The sequence below is a fragment of the Microtus pennsylvanicus genome, chromosome 3, assembly GCF_037038515.1.
Source record: "Microtus pennsylvanicus isolate mMicPen1 chromosome 3, mMicPen1.hap1, whole genome shotgun sequence".
Classification (NCBI taxonomy): Eukaryota; Metazoa; Chordata; class Mammalia; order Rodentia; family Cricetidae; genus Microtus; species Microtus pennsylvanicus.
This window is the reverse complement of record NC_134581.1, coordinates 27,760,323-27,775,896: the sequence shown is the minus strand read 5'-3', so window position 1 is coordinate 27,775,896 and position 15,574 is coordinate 27,760,323. Positions and strand designations below refer to the sequence as shown.

The following is a 15,574-nucleotide window of genomic DNA, read 5'->3' as shown; positions in this document are numbered from 1 at the left end:
TTGAAAAATTCCACCCAGTAGAGAAGCTTCTTAAGCAGGAAGGTAAACAAATCCAAGTAGTTTTAAATTTCATGTATTTAAGGAATACAAAGTTATAAAATCAGGAACATTAACCTTCATAAAAGTATGAGATAAACTGGGTGGTGGTGGCACACACCTTTAATCTCAGCACTCAGCAGGTAGAGGCAGGCGCATCTCTGTGAGTTCGAGGCCAGCCTGGTCTACAAGAGCTAGTTCCAGGACAGGCTCAGAGAAACCCTGTCTTGAAAAAGAAAAAGTATTAGATAAATGATCATGAAATAAATAAATAAATGTTCATATTTTACCTGTGACAAAAGACAAAATTGCAAATTGAACTCCATGTTCATAATGTCACAAAGCAAGGAATATTAAATAACAAGGCAAATCTTTCAAAGTCACTTGACACTTACCAATAATCCACAGTATGAGAAGGTAGTCTATTCTCTCAAGAGCTGGGCCCATTGTATTTTTCTTGTCTTCATTGTAGACTAGTGAGTACAGATTTAGTAACAGCAAGAATGTGAAATATGATGCTCCATGAATAATAAATTTCATAAAAGGTGTGTGAATGATTCTGCCAAATTGAGATTTGGGAGCTATCAAATAACATAGAGACAAAACTGGCCAGAAGATGCCAACTGTCAAAACAGTCATTATCTTCTTACAGGTGGGCTTACGGCGGTAACCTGACATCTGTCCAAACCAAACGGTGTTCAGGAACTGCTGGCAATTTGACTGGGAGACAAACTGAAAAGGACATACAGAAACATAAAAAACAAAAAAGGGAAATAAAACCTTTAAATAGTAACTGGATGATATTCAGTCTTAACATTAGATGAAAATACCTTACATACTGTAATATGTCCTTTTCCTTTTATAACTAAGAGTATAGAGGCTCAGAGCATAGACTATGGAGCCCGATTACACAGTTCGAATTCAAACTCTCACAGACTAGATAACTATGAATAAGTTTTCAACCTCTCTAAGCTTCCCAGTCCTCATCTCTAATATCTGGATAGCAATAGTAGCTCCTCATAAACTAGTGAAGATTAAGCATCAAATTCTTAGTATACCACCTTATTCACAGCACAATGCCATTTTAGGAATCAAAAATATTAGCAACCTACTGCATTGAGCTGATCACATTTAAAGACTATCAAGAGCCTTTAAAAACCAGTACAAAGACAAACAGTATGTATATGTTAATATGCAGTCCATAGAGACAGCACTAACTAATCTTTGAGAAAGTGTTGGCTTTAGCTTCTGGGTTGTGAGAAACTCAGATGGCATGACAAAAAGTGGTCCATGTATTAGATCTCTGCACACTTCATGAAAGTCCTGGGAGGAACTTAAACTACGTCAGAGACACTGGCTGTAGTGCTGAGGACTGAAGCTAGGCCTTGCACGTGGTAGACAAGCTCTACCACTCAGCTGCAGCTGCGCCCTCAGACCAGGCTGGCTCTTGGCTTGTGATCTTCCTGCCTCAGCAGCTGGGATTACAGGCCTGAGCCATTAAAAATACTCTCTTAAAAACCATTTTTCAGCTTTATTTATGTGTATGTCTGTTTTACGTACACATATGTATGTGCACCATTACATGCATGGTATTCACAGAGGTAAGAACAATGCATCAGATGTTTGTGAACCACCATGTGGGTTTTGGGATTTGAACCAGGTGTCCTCAGCAACAAGTGCTCTAAATCACTGAGCCACTACTCCAGCCCCTTAAAAATAAGATACTCTTAAACTTGGCTAATGTTGAATTTCATGTGAGAAGAAAATCTCAAATAAGAGCAAAATGCTAGTTCAAGTACAGAAGTTAATTTGTACAAGTTACACAGAGTTTCTTAGCTTACAAATTTAAATGGCAGTATTTTCTAATATAACGTAATCAGATTTCATATTACTAAAGTATAATCATATTATTCAAGTAATGTAAAATAGCATTTTGTGAATATTATATTTTTAAAAGATTTTGGTGGCACACGCCTTTAATTCCAGCACTCAGGAGATAGAGGCAGGTGAATATCTGAATTTCAAGGTCAGCTTGGTCTACAGAGCAAGTTCCAGGACAGTCAGGGATATACAGAGAAACCCTGTCTTGAAAAGCAAAAACAAAAAAAGATTTATCTTGATAGTTCAGGAATCTAATTCACAGAATTTTAGCCTGCAATAAAAAAACAACTGCACAGCATCCTATCATGCTTATCAAGAATTTTTCTAATATAACTATATTCATTTTAGCAATGATTTATGTCATTCTTTAATTTTTTATGTGTATAAACACTTTGCTTGCACGTATGTCTATGTACCAGTGTGTGCTTGGTGCCCACAGAGACCAGAAGAGTGCACTGGACACCCTGAACCTGGAGTTAGAGACAGTTGTGAGCAGCCATTTGGGTGCTGGAAGATGAACCTCGGTCCGCTAGGCTATGTTCCTAACCACTCAGCCGTCCCTGCAGTCCCTTACTTCATCCCCCATTTTTCTGTTGGATTCCAGTGAGATGCCTGGGAATGAAAGTCTTTCTTCCCAAACCACTTTTAGCAGCAGCCAGAACTTAGGGGATGTCACCTTTCCGTAAATATTAAAGAAAACTCAACCCTAACACTATACTTGACATCCCTTAATTAGAAATTATATTAAGTAGTATCTAGAATAACAAGATTTCAGCTACAAATGTGCTAAGTGGTTTGAGGCATGGAACAAAGATTCTCTAATATTCCTGTCATCAAGAGGTGGAGAGAGGAGGAAATCACTGTTACCATCTGTCCTTTAATTCAGTAACCTGTGATTACTATAGCCAGCAGAAGAGACTACATTCTAGCATAAGGGACATAATATGACCTCTGAAAGGCTTCTTTCACCTTCTTCATATAAATACTGACTTTTAGAGGCTGAAGAGATGGCTTAAAGGTTAAGAGCACTGGCTGTTTTTGCAGAGGTCATGAGTTCAGTTCCCAGAAATCACCTGTTAGCTCACAACCATCTGTAATGAGATCTGGTTCCCCCTTCTGGCCTGCAGGCAGACATGCAGACAGAACACTGTATACATAATAAATCTTTTTTAAAAACAGAAAGGAAAGCTGGGCGGTGGTGGCGCACGCCTTTAATCCCAGCACTCGGGAGGCAGAGGCAGGTGGATCTCTGGGAATTCGAGGCCAGCCTGGTCTACAGAGCTAGTTCCGGGACAGGTCCAAAACCACAGAGAAACCCTGTCTCGAAAAACCAAAAAAAAAAAAAAAGGAAGGAAGGAAGGAAGGAAGGAAGGAAGGAAGGAAGGAAGGAAGGAAGGAAGGAAGGAAGGAAGGAAAAGAAAAACAAAACAAAAATCTTTACCAAAACCCAAAAACAACCTGACTTTTAGAGTTAGGAGTTGCCCTGTAAAAAGGTCCTCCACCCCAAAGCCACCAAGCTGTAAAAAGCTCAAGAAACACAGACACACGAAAACACACCAGTCAGCCCTTAGCTGCTTCTTGGCCCATGGCCTCACTGCCTACTGTAATTACCGTGCTCTTCCCAGGTTTCAGTTTTGAGTTCTCAGGAGCTCCACTTTCTGAGCACCCATCTGAGACCATGCTATTCATGGTCCCGGCTAATGGTCACACCCCAGAGCTCCGAGGGACCACCCTACAAACAGTATCTACTTCTACTTTCAGATGCTAGCATGGCCCTTCCTTCAAGTTGTATTTACATTGTTGAGTTATGAATGTGTTCTATATTGTTACAACTTTTTTATTTTATTTGAGAACCAAACAATAAACAAAATAAAGGTAAAGAAAATAATTTAGATATATCGCAGAAACCTTCATACCTCCTTTTGGTTATATTTGATAGCAAGTTTTAGACGACTTAAATTCATTCTTTCTTCTAGTAGTCCCCGTTTGTCAAGAGGCTCATCACTAGATGTATGGTTTAGTATAACTTCCAGTTCACGTGAATTCCGGGCTTGTGCAAGCAAATCTTTAGCAAACATTTTGCACTGACGGGCTAGCTCTTCATAATCATTCCTATAAAATGCATAGTCTGCTATTAGGAATGTCATTCCCACTGCCCAATGAGATTACACCACTAGAAATTACTTTACTCAGTAATCTTTAAATTCTGACAGGGCCACAGAAGATCTGCTCGTTTCCTGCGACAGTCACAGGAGTCTCCACACCTGTGGAGAAATAAGCTTCCTGTGCCCACACTGATGATTTCAGATGAACACAGTATACTTACTATATTGATACCCTGAGAAATGCTTATAAAACTTGGTCAATTTTTCACCTAACTCACTTCTCTCATTCTCTGTAAGATGGCTAAAATTTCCCTTGACATTATTCATATAAGCAATATCTTTGATATTATTAGATGATTTTTACCTACAGTAACTTCAATAATCCACAATGTACACACTACTTCTAATACTGATTAAGTATTGTGACTCATTTAAAGTGTTCACTGAGTGAAATTCACAATGGCATATCCCAAGGAACTCTCTTCAGAAGTGCTAGTTTCCAAACCTTACCGCTGTCTTTGACTTACTTATAAAAACTATACTTAATATAATTTATGAGAAATGAAGATGTTTTAGTACATAATTATTTATTAAATATAAATTATATTAAATTTATAACTCAGCTAAACAAAAATAAGTATATTACAAACAACTATGAGTCATGAATCAGAGGCTGGATTTTAGAAAATAATTTTATTTAGCTTTTCCCCTCATGTAAAAAGCAAGGTGAACAGGAAGGCTGCTTAGTCTTTGCACATGGCAAAAATTTCTGTGAACTGGCTATATGTAGCTAGACTTAAAATTCACAACTTTTCCTTAAAGGCAATATTTTTCTCATTCTTTGCATTACTCCATAACCTGTGAATAATTGTTGTTCAACAATTAGTTCTTCAGCAAATGAAATATTTATTATATTACATGCCTTTTGGTTTAGGAATATAAATGCAGATGGAAACATGCATCAAAGGTGTTATTGCAAAGGCATCTCATTTTTAAATGAATATTTAATAGACTGCTAGAGCAAAATACATAATTTATTAAATTGTTTAATCTCTAATAGATTACAGGACAATTAAGTGGCTGTATAGTGATGAGCAAAGATATTGTTCCTTAAATATGACTTCATGAGGATTTTGTCCCATTTTGTTTTGCTTTTGTTTTTAAAGATAGGGTCTCACTTTGTAGCCCTGGCTGCCTGGAATCACTGGGTAGACAAGGCTGGCCTGGGAACTCACAAAAGTGAGCTCTGCCTCCCAAGAGCTGGGATTAAAGGTGTGTGCTGCCACGCCCTATCCTCATTTTATGAGTTCACCAAAGTATATAGATGTCATATCGAGGTTTTTTTGTTTTGTTTTTTTTAATGCAATGTACTTAAAGAATAGCAGTTCTAAACCTGAAAACTTAAATGTAGTCTTTTGTAAGTCTCTGGACTCAGAACTTTCAGGAACACACTATGAATGATTGTATTAAGGCTAAAAAAAACCCTGTGCTTTCTGATCCTGCTCTGCAAGTGTGAATGAACTTTGTTGACTTTCAAGATGGGGCCACATAGGCAACTGTGACAGGAAAGTGGGTTAGTGTACAGTTCCTGTTGGCACTTTGAAAATGGGAGCTGGTAAGAGGGTACTAGAAATACTCACCATAGGAGGACTGCAAGGTTTGCCTGGGGACTGTGTGGTTACAGAAGGGCAAAGCACAGAGGAGGAGTCAACTAATCAGCACCAACATGTTACTTTGACAGAGAAAGAAAATTCCAAATGGCAACAACATTACTCATCTTAGATTAACTGTAAATAAATGCAAATTATCATGCATTCTATAAACAGATTGAAGCAGAAGATTCTACAACAAAAGACATAACGACATCCATTCTTCCCCACCTGAATTCCACCTCCACAAGGCTGAGTTCTTTTAAGTCAGCACTAAGTTCAAATGCTCTCAGGATTGGATCTTCCTCTGTTAACATTATTAGAGCTGGGCTGGCTAAACATCTATAGATATCAAGACGAAACCTGTGATAAAATTAGATTACACAACGTAAAAAAATTGCCCTTGTTAGTTTTAATATGCAATGTTTATAAACTTAAAAAGTACAAAATATTAAAATATGCTTATTTCAAGATATTTTCCCTAACACCTAAAACTTAAATATTTTGAAAAACAAATACTGGAAAATGTTGTCCACTGCTCTAAGTTACCAACTCTTTTCAAATATTCAAAATTTTGGCTGCTTTGATATAACTGTAATTTCAGCTCTCAGGCAGCTGAGATAGGATTGGGAGCTTGAAGGTTACACAGAGTCTGGATTATGTATATTATTGTGTCTTCTTTGAATTTTTTGACTGTGAAGGAGCTAAGTACAGAGAGACATTTCATTGTATGGACTGCAAAGATAAACCAACATAAAGGTATCTTGATTTCAGAATTTGGGTCTAAGGATATGTTGCTTTGGAAAAGAGGTTCTTCTTTTGTTTCCACAGAAGATGAGAACCTGTGGAATCCTTCCAGACTAATATAGTTTCATGGACCAAGACCCCTTAAAAGGTCACTGTGAACACCCACTCAAAAAATTACTTTGCCCAATAAAAAGCAGGAAGCAGTTTGAAGACAACATGCCCAAATTTCCAAATATTGTTTGTATATCTTTGTTTATATTTAAAGGGAGATATGATATAATAGAGTTTGCATTGGTATGAATCTTGGTCTACTGATACAAATTTAAGGTCAATTTTCTTATATGTATATTTCTGCTCTTGATTAAGGTATTGTGTTTGTGTAGCTCATTTAAAATGTAATGAATAATTAATAAATATAGGTTAATAGAGTCATTTATAATAGTCAAGCTTGTAGTCATATTAGTTAGGTTTTCTAGATATATAGAGATTTATTTTAGTTAGATAGATAACTTGAAACCTTTCAAAGACTACAAAATATGGCATTTAAAATTTCTTAAGAAATTTGACTTTTCATGACAATGAGACTCATCTGCTCCTGGCAGCACCAATCTACTTCAAGAGGATGATGGACATTGAAGAAATTCCTTATGGAGTTTGCTAACCATTTTGGCAAGAAACTGCTCTTGCCTGGACTGCTTGATGTTATGCTATATGTACTGGACATGCAGAATCCACAGAAAAATGACTGCTGAAGTTGCCTAAAGAAGGTGACACAGTTCTTTGGGGTTCCTGCTTCATGAAAGAGTCTTTCAGAAATTCTGCAGGACACAGACGAAAGTGACTGACAAACTGCCAATATAGGTGGAATTGTCTTTGAAATTTCCTGCTTCATGGGAAAGTCTGCTAGATGCTATGGACCTGTGAGCTGAAGATTGGATGCCCCAATGATATAGAAGAACTTTGGGCAGGAAGATGTCTCTTTCAATTCTAGAGGTTTGGAAGTTGCTTACAATGTACTTCCTGTTTACTTAGATAATATTATATCCTTCTGGAGTCTTTGATGGAGTTGAAGAATTTATTGTTATAGTCTTCCTTAGTTATAATAAAAGATAAAGTAGGTATAAATATTATAACCATAATTTTTACTTGATACCTATTTTGTAATATGTAATCTTACTAGGTTAAAGTTAAAAACCTTTCTTTTTGTTTAAACAGAAAAGGAGAAATGGTGTGGGAAGTCTTTGTGTCTATGTGTTGCTTTTATTGGTTAATGAATAAAGAAACTGATTTGGCCTATAGCAGGGCAGAACTTAGCTAAGGTGGGGCAAACTAAACTGAATGCTCAGAGAAAAATGACAGAGTCAGAGAGAAACCATGTAACCCCACCAGAGATAGATGCCGAAACTTTACCTGGTAAGCCACAGCCTCGAGGCGATACACAGATTAATGGAGATGGGTTAAATAATATGAAGAGTTAGCCAATTAGAAGCTAGAGCTGTAGTAAATGGAGCGGCGGGCTGTGTCCCACCACCCAGCTCCTGGCCGCTGGACTAGCTTAACCCCCTAAATAATCATATGGAGATCCGTATTAATTAAATTGCTGCCTGGCCCATTAGCTCTAGCCTCTTATTGGCTAACTCTCACATCTTGATTCACCCCATTTCTAATAATCTGTATGTCACCACAAGGCCGTGGCTTACCAGGAAATATTCAGCATGTCTAACCTGGCAGCTTCATGGCGGGTAGCTCCTTCTCCCTGCCTTCTTCCTCCCAGCATTCTGTTCTATCTACTCCACCCACATAAATTCTGTCCTATCAAAAGGCCAAGGCAGTCTCTTGATTCAACCAATGAAAGCAACATATAGTCAGAATGACCTCCTACACCATAGAGCTAATGGGCCGAGCAGTGATTTAATTAATACAGTTTCTGTGTGGTTATTTCGGGGCTGAGCAGCCGGAAACAAACAAGTGGTCTCCTTACAACAGAGGATTGCTTGAACTCAAGGTTAGTTTGGGTAACATAGCAAGATACCACCTAAAAAACAAAACAAACAGCATCCAATTGTCTGCATCAACCTTTCAAGTAGCTCAGATTATGGGCATGTACTACCATATCTGTATCTTAAGTATTTCTGAAGAAGCAACTGCCTGCACTATAATTACTAAATATGTATAGACAACTTATCTCCATGCTTTCATCAATATATCTACATTGATTAATTTTATCATTACTTTTAGATGACATTCAGGCACAAGTGGGCTTCAGTGAAGCTGCACAACACAATACAGGCAGAAACACTCCAAATTTGCTGTTCGATTTTGAATTTTTAGCCATTTCATATTTGCAAACCTTTTACTGTTGACAAGTTTTATGCCCTTCCCCTTGAGTTTAAGAAGTTATGGCTGAGCTCTGCCTCAATCCTTCCTATTCCCTGTTCAATAAAGAGCTATAGTTTTGTCAGGTTCATGCTAGTAAACCTGTAACTTTGGTTTAGAAGAACCAAATAGTGGACTGGACAAAATGACCAATGGAAAACTAGGTTATCAAGACTGAGCCTGCAAGTCAAGATGAGGCCAGTAGAGGACCAACCAGAAATGTCAAGAGATACTCTGGAAATGAGAAAACCACAGATGGATTAATAGTGTTTACATAAATCCCTAGCTGACTAGACAATTACACATATGTGGGTAACTCATAAGTTTAGAAAAAGAAAAGACCTAAAGAAGTATTAAGAAGTTACTTAATGCAGGATCATGTGCAGGATCCATAAGCAACCAAATGATTCCATTTAGGTAAGATTTGAAAAAACAGTGCCAACATGGATATAAAAATTAGACTCTGTTGTTTTTATGTACTGGAAGAGTGGCTAAAACAAAGTTTTGGTTTGACATGGTTAAACTCTAAAGTTAAAGTGATCAATGATAAACTTTATAAATATACTATCTTAGGGTTTCTATTGCTGTGAAGAGACCCCATGACCATAATAATCTTATGAAGAAAAGTGTTTAAAGGGGTGGCTTACATTTTCATAGGTTTAGTCCATTATCATCATAGTATAACATGGTGGCATGCAGGCAGACATGGTGCTGGAGAAGTAGCTGAGAGTCCTACATCTTGACTCACAGGCAACTGGAACTAGACTCAGTCACTGGGTGGTATCTTGAGCATATATGAGACCACAAAGCCTGCCTCCACAGTGACACATTCCCTCCAACAAGACCATACCTATTACAACAAGGCTACACCTCCTAATAGTGCCACTCCTTTTGGGGGCCATTTTCTTTCAAAGCATTAATATCACTTTCTGGCCCCCCAAAGGCTTGTAGCCATATCACAGTGCAAAAATGCATTCAGTCCAACTTCAAAAATCCCCATGATCTATAAGTCTCAGACTTATTTAAAAGTCTAAAGTTTCAAAGTCTCTTCTGAAATTCATACAATTTCTTAACTGTAATCCCCTGTAAAATAAAATTCAAAAAGCAGATCACGTACTTCCAACACATAATGGCACAGGATATATATTACCATTCCAAACATAAGGAAGGGAACATAGAGAGGAAATACTGGACCAAAGCAAGACCAAAAACCAACTAGGCAAACTCCAAACTCTGCATCTCCATGTCTGATGTTAAAACACTTTCCAGATCTCCAACTCCTTTCAGCTTTGTTGACTGCAACACACTTTCTCTTGCAGCTAGAACATGGCCCTTCATTCAATTACAGTGTCACCAGCTTTCTGTTTTCCATGGTTTCCTTCACTGTCTAAGCTTGGCTATTCTGGAACTTGCTCTGTAGACCAGACTGGCCTCAAACTCAAAGATCCACCAGCCTCTGCCTTCCAAGTGACGTATTAAAGGATTAAAGGCGTGAGCCACCAATTGGCTCTAAGCTTTTTTCTTTCTTTCTTTTTCTTTCTTTCTTTCTTTCTTTCTTTCCTTCCTTCTTTCTGTCTGTCTGTCTCTTTCTTTCTTTCCTTTCTACCTTCCTTTCTTCCTTTTCTTTCCTCCTTCCCTCCCTTCCATTCTTTTTTTATTCATTTATTTTTTTTGTATGAGTGCTCTGTCTGCCTATGCAGCTTTATGCCAGAAGAGTGCATCATATCTCACATGACTGTAAGCCACCATGTGGTTGCTGGTTACTGAATTCAGGCCCTCTGGAAGAGCAGCCAGTGCTCTTAACCGCTGAACCATCTCTCCAGAACCAGCTTTTCTTTAATTCCTTTTCACAAGTTGGGAACTTAGCTGGGTGGGATCTTGTCCTGAGGTTACCACTCCCTTTAGTCCATTTCTTAATCTGTTTATCTCTTTGAACACCAAACACTGGATTTAGCTCTAACACAAGACTGGTATTCCTTTACTCCTCAGCTTGCTCCTTTTCATTATAAGCATGAATACTAGTAGTCACAGTCTATACTAGGTTTGTGGTAGTCTGAATAAAATCTCAAAACAATATATTCTGTTGTGTTATTAGTGGTAATTCAAATGAAGATTTATAATGAACAAAAGCAAACTGAGCAAATAAAAATTCAGAACATACAGATTGATAAAAGAGGCATCAGGAAGTGGAATAGACCTAAATTCTGTGTTCAAGGACATAAACAGATTTAAGAAATGGAATAAAGGGAGTAGTGAACTCAGGGCAAGATTCCACCCAGGTAAATTTCCAACTTGTGAAAGGGAACTAAAGAAAAGCTTAGGGGCTGGAAAGATGGCTCAGAGGTGAAGAGTACTGGCTGCTCTTCCAGAAGTCTTGAGTTCAATTCCCAGCAACCACATGATGGCTCACAACCATCTCTAATGAGATCTGGTGTCCTCTTCTGACCTGCAAGCATACATGCAGACAGAACACAGTATACATAATAAATAAATAAACCTAAAAAAAGAGAAAGAAATGCTTAGAGCAAGATATAGTGATGCATGCCTTTGGGCCAGCAGATCTCTGAGTTTGAGGCCAGCCTGGTCTACAGAGCAAGTTCCAGAATAACCAAACTTAGGCAGTGAAGGAAATTATCAGAAACAGGAAGCTGGTGAAGATGTAACTGAATGAAGGGGGCCATGTTCCAGTCTTAGCAAGCAGCAGAACGTGGCAGGTTCAGCCACGTGGTTCTGGTTTTAGTGTGAAGGATAGAAGAAATGGGTTATGGAATTTGCCTCCACACCTAATGAAACTCACTGAAGCCAGCAAGTGTCAGGGGTGTCTCTGAATGGAGGCCCAAAGAGGCCATTTTGTGAAGCTGTGAAGTTGAAGCCTGGATTGCCTTGAAGAACTCAAGATATTGGTGATGCTAGAGCTGTGGGATAACTGTCGGGGAAAACTGCTAACAGGGAATGGAACGAGCCCAAGAGAGAGAAGTGTGTTGCAGTCAACAAAGCTGAAAGGAGTTGGAGATCTAAAGAGTGTTTTGACATTAGACATGAAGATGCAGAGTTTGGAGTTTGCCCAGTTGGTTTTTGGTCTTGCTTTGGTCCAGCATTTCCTCACTATATTCCCTTCCCTATATTTTGGGATGGGAAATACAGTTAAGAGACTGTATGACTCTCAGAATAGACTCTGAACTTTGGACTCTTAAACATTGTTGAGACTGTGATAAACTATGGAGACTTTTGAAGTTAAATTAAATTCATTTTGCATTATGATATTGTCACACACTTATGGAGAATGAAATGTGGTGGTTTAATTGTAACTGGCCCCCATAAGCTCATAGGGAGTGGCACTATTAGGAGATATGGCTTTGTTGGAGTAGATGCAGTCTTGTTGGAGGAAGTATGTCACCGTGGGCGTTGGATTGTGAGGTCTCATCTATGCCCAAGCCATGCCCAGTGCCTCAGTCTACTTCCTGTTGTCTTCTCATCAAGATATAGTCAGCACCATGTTTGCCTGCATGCCTCCATGATCCCTGCCATAATAATAACGGGTTGAACCTCTAAAACTGTAAGAGAGCTACTCCATTAAATGTTTTTCCTTATAAGAGTTGCTTTGGTCATGGTGTCTCTTCACAGCAATAGAGACCCTAACTAAGACAAGGCTGTTTTGAGATTTCCTCTGCCAAAGGAATTAATCAAAATTTCTTCATTTTAACCTCAGGCAAATTTTTGGACAAGGGCAAAAAGCAGCCACTTTCTTCACCAAAATATCACAAGAGAGATTTCTAGGCAACATACTAAAATTTTTCGCCTTGGAAACCTCTTGAGCCACTCACAGTTCAAATCATTGTCTTCTATGTTCTTACTAGAATGGTCCATTAAGTAGCACTTAAAGTATTACATTGCTTTCCTAACCCAAAGTACCAAAGTCCAAATTCTTCCAAAGAAAAAGGTGGTCAGGCCTATCACAGCAATATTCCAGTCCTTGATACCAACTTTCGTCTTAGTTAGGGTTTCCATTGCTGTGAAGAGACCCCATAACCATGACAACTCTTATAAAGGAAAGCCAATGGCATGGCTCACATTTTCATAGGTTTAGTCCATTATCATCATGGTATAACATGGTGGTATGAAGGCAGACATGGTGCTGGAGAAGAAGCTGGGAGTCCTACATCTTGATTCGCAGGCAACTGGAAGTAGACTCAGACACTGGGCAGTGTCTTGAGCATATATGAGACCTCAAAGCCCACCTTCACAGTGACACACTTCCTCCAAGACTGTACCTACTCCAACAAGAAGGCCACAACTCCTAATAGTGCCACTCTCTTGGGAGGCCATTTTCTTTCTTTCTTTCTTTCTTTCTTTCTTTCTTTCTTTCTTTCTTTCTTTCTTTCTTTGTTTTTCGAAACAGGGTTTCTCTGTAGCTTTGGAGCCTGTCCTGGAAATTAGCTCTTGTAGACCAGGCTGGCCTCGAACTTACAGAGATCCACCTGCCTCTGCCTCCCAAGTGCTGGGATTAAAGGTGTGTGCCACCACCACCTGGAAGCCATTTTCTTTCAAACCACCACATAGCCTAAATTTTACATTTACATTATCGGAATTTTACATTTTAAAAGAGTGAACTTAGTTTGTTACTTAATACTATATTAGAAAAGAATTATACTCTTCAATCCTTCAGAATTAAGGGAGAAGTTACCAATAGAAAGAAATCTGGAAATCCTTTGTATAAATGTATATAAAACACAACACATTTAAAAATAATTCACAGGTCAAGAGAATGAGTGGACAAGTCATATACTAAGATGTTGTGGGAATTTGCTCTGCCAGACAATATGGGCATGGTCTTTTCTGGGAATACGTGACTGGGTAAAAATGGAGGGTGAGGGTCAGGTGCTCTCTTAGATTGTAGAGGGCTCACTGGCAGCAGCAGCTTGGTGACCTTCCTGTAACTCCCCAATTGCCCTTGGGAATGAGGATCAGCAGCTAAAACATCAGCAGTGTTAGAGCCTCATTCTGTATTATGAGTGTACTTTAAATTCTGCACCTGTTTAACAAATCTGACTTAATCCCAGAGATCCATTCCTCTTTATCTGGCACCCAATGTGGGGCTTGAATAGATGACCATGCAATTAAAAGTCTCATGCTCTACTAACTGAGCTATTTGAACTTGAGCTGTGAGTGCCAGGTCACTTTACTCATATAATTAAAAAAGGTCAGAAAAACACAATAAAGACAGATTCAGACAAAAAAAAAAGCCTCTAAATGGGTCACAGTATGTTTCAAATGTACATAGGCTTGAGAGAGAGAGGATAAAGGGTATAAACAGTCACAGATTAAAAAAAAAGACTTAAAAATAATAAATCCCTTAAAGTAATAGGGAAATTAAAAAAATATATAATTAAGTTATGCAAAGATGGAAAATACATAGAGTCTGGATTATGTATATTATTGTGTTTTCTTTGGATTTTTTGATTGTTAATGAGCTAACTACTTAGAGACATTTGATTGTGGGGACTGCTAAGTTAAACCAACCTATATATTTTAAATCACAAATTTTATATTTTAAAGATATCTTAACTTCAAAATTTGGGTTAAAGGATATGTTGCTTTGGAAAAGAGGTTCTGCTTTTGTTTCCACAGAAGATGAGAAGCTGTGGATTCCTTCCAGGCTAATATGGTTAGGTCTAGGAAGGTCTCTGATGGGAGCAATAACCTAGGTAATCCAACATCCAGAACAGCTTCAAGGTAACTGGCTGAGAAGATGCAGTCTCACAGACTACTACAGGCAAGATGCAACCATAATTCTCTATTTCCTCAGGGTTCCTCAAAGATTACCAACATCCAGCAATCAGCAGGAAGTTGTCTAGAGAAATATGCCCAAATTCTCAAAATATTGCTTATGAATGTTTGTTTTCATTTAAGGAGGGGTTGGTTATAAATTGTTATTAGTCATAGTTAATCTCTTTCTAAAAGAAGAAAGGGGGATATGATATAGAAATGATGGAGAAAAAGATAGATTATTGAATCTACTATAATCCAAAAAACAAACACTAATCTCAAAATATTTTACATTGGTATAGATTTTAGTTATTGATATAAATTTAAGCTTAATTTTGTTATACTGTAGGTATATTTCTACTCTTGCTTAAGATATTGTGTTTATACAGCTTAATTAAAAATGCAGTACATAATTAAGAAATGTGGATTTACAAAAATAGTGTTATTCATCTATAACAGTCGAACCTATAGTCATACAAAGATATATTTCAGACAGATATTCTTCAAACATTTCAAAGACCTGCAGAATATGGCATTTAAAATGTCTTAATAACTTAGACTTTTCATGACAGTGAGACACATCTACTCCTGGCAGCAACAATGTACTCCAGAGAAGATGGTGGGCATCAAATAAACTTTGTGTGGAGTTTGTTCTCTTTGTGGGAAAAGCTAGCCATGAGGGCAAAGAAATGTCCTTGTCTCAATTGCTGACAGTTACTGTTCAAACTGGACCAGCAGGACACTAATAAAGGTGACTGCCAAGTTTTGCCAAGGCAAGGTAAGTCAGTCCTTCAAAGTTCCCTGCTTCATAGGAAAATCTGTCAGATATGCTAGGCCTGTAGGCCAAAGTTAGATGCCCCAACATTACAGAGGAAACTTGGGTGACTGTTCAGGCAGCCAGATGCTTCTGTCACTTCTTACATTTTTGGAAGTCACTTGCACTTCCTGCTTACTCAAGTAATATTACTTCCTACTCAGGTCTTTGATGGAGTTGAAGGCTAGACAGTTATAATT

General features: G+C 38.1%; 1 protein-coding gene across 4 annotated transcripts in view; it reads right to left on the bottom strand.

Annotated features, from left to right (window-relative positions):
• The window catches only part of Trpc1 (transient receptor potential cation channel subfamily C member 1), a 54,785-nt gene that overhangs the window by 14,411 nt on the left and 24,800 nt on the right, over positions 1–15,574 (bottom strand). For all 4 annotated transcript variants that reach the window (XM_075964972.1, XM_075964970.1, XM_075964971.1 and 1 more), the window contains 3 exons: positions 5,903–6,034; positions 3,834–4,029; positions 432–768 (listed from right to left, as the gene is read on the bottom strand). In XM_075964972.1, the coding sequence (XP_075821087.1) occupies positions 432–768; positions 3,834–4,029; positions 5,903–6,034 (665 nt within the window). The remainder of the gene's footprint in view (positions 1–431; positions 769–3,833; positions 4,030–5,902; positions 6,035–15,574) is intronic.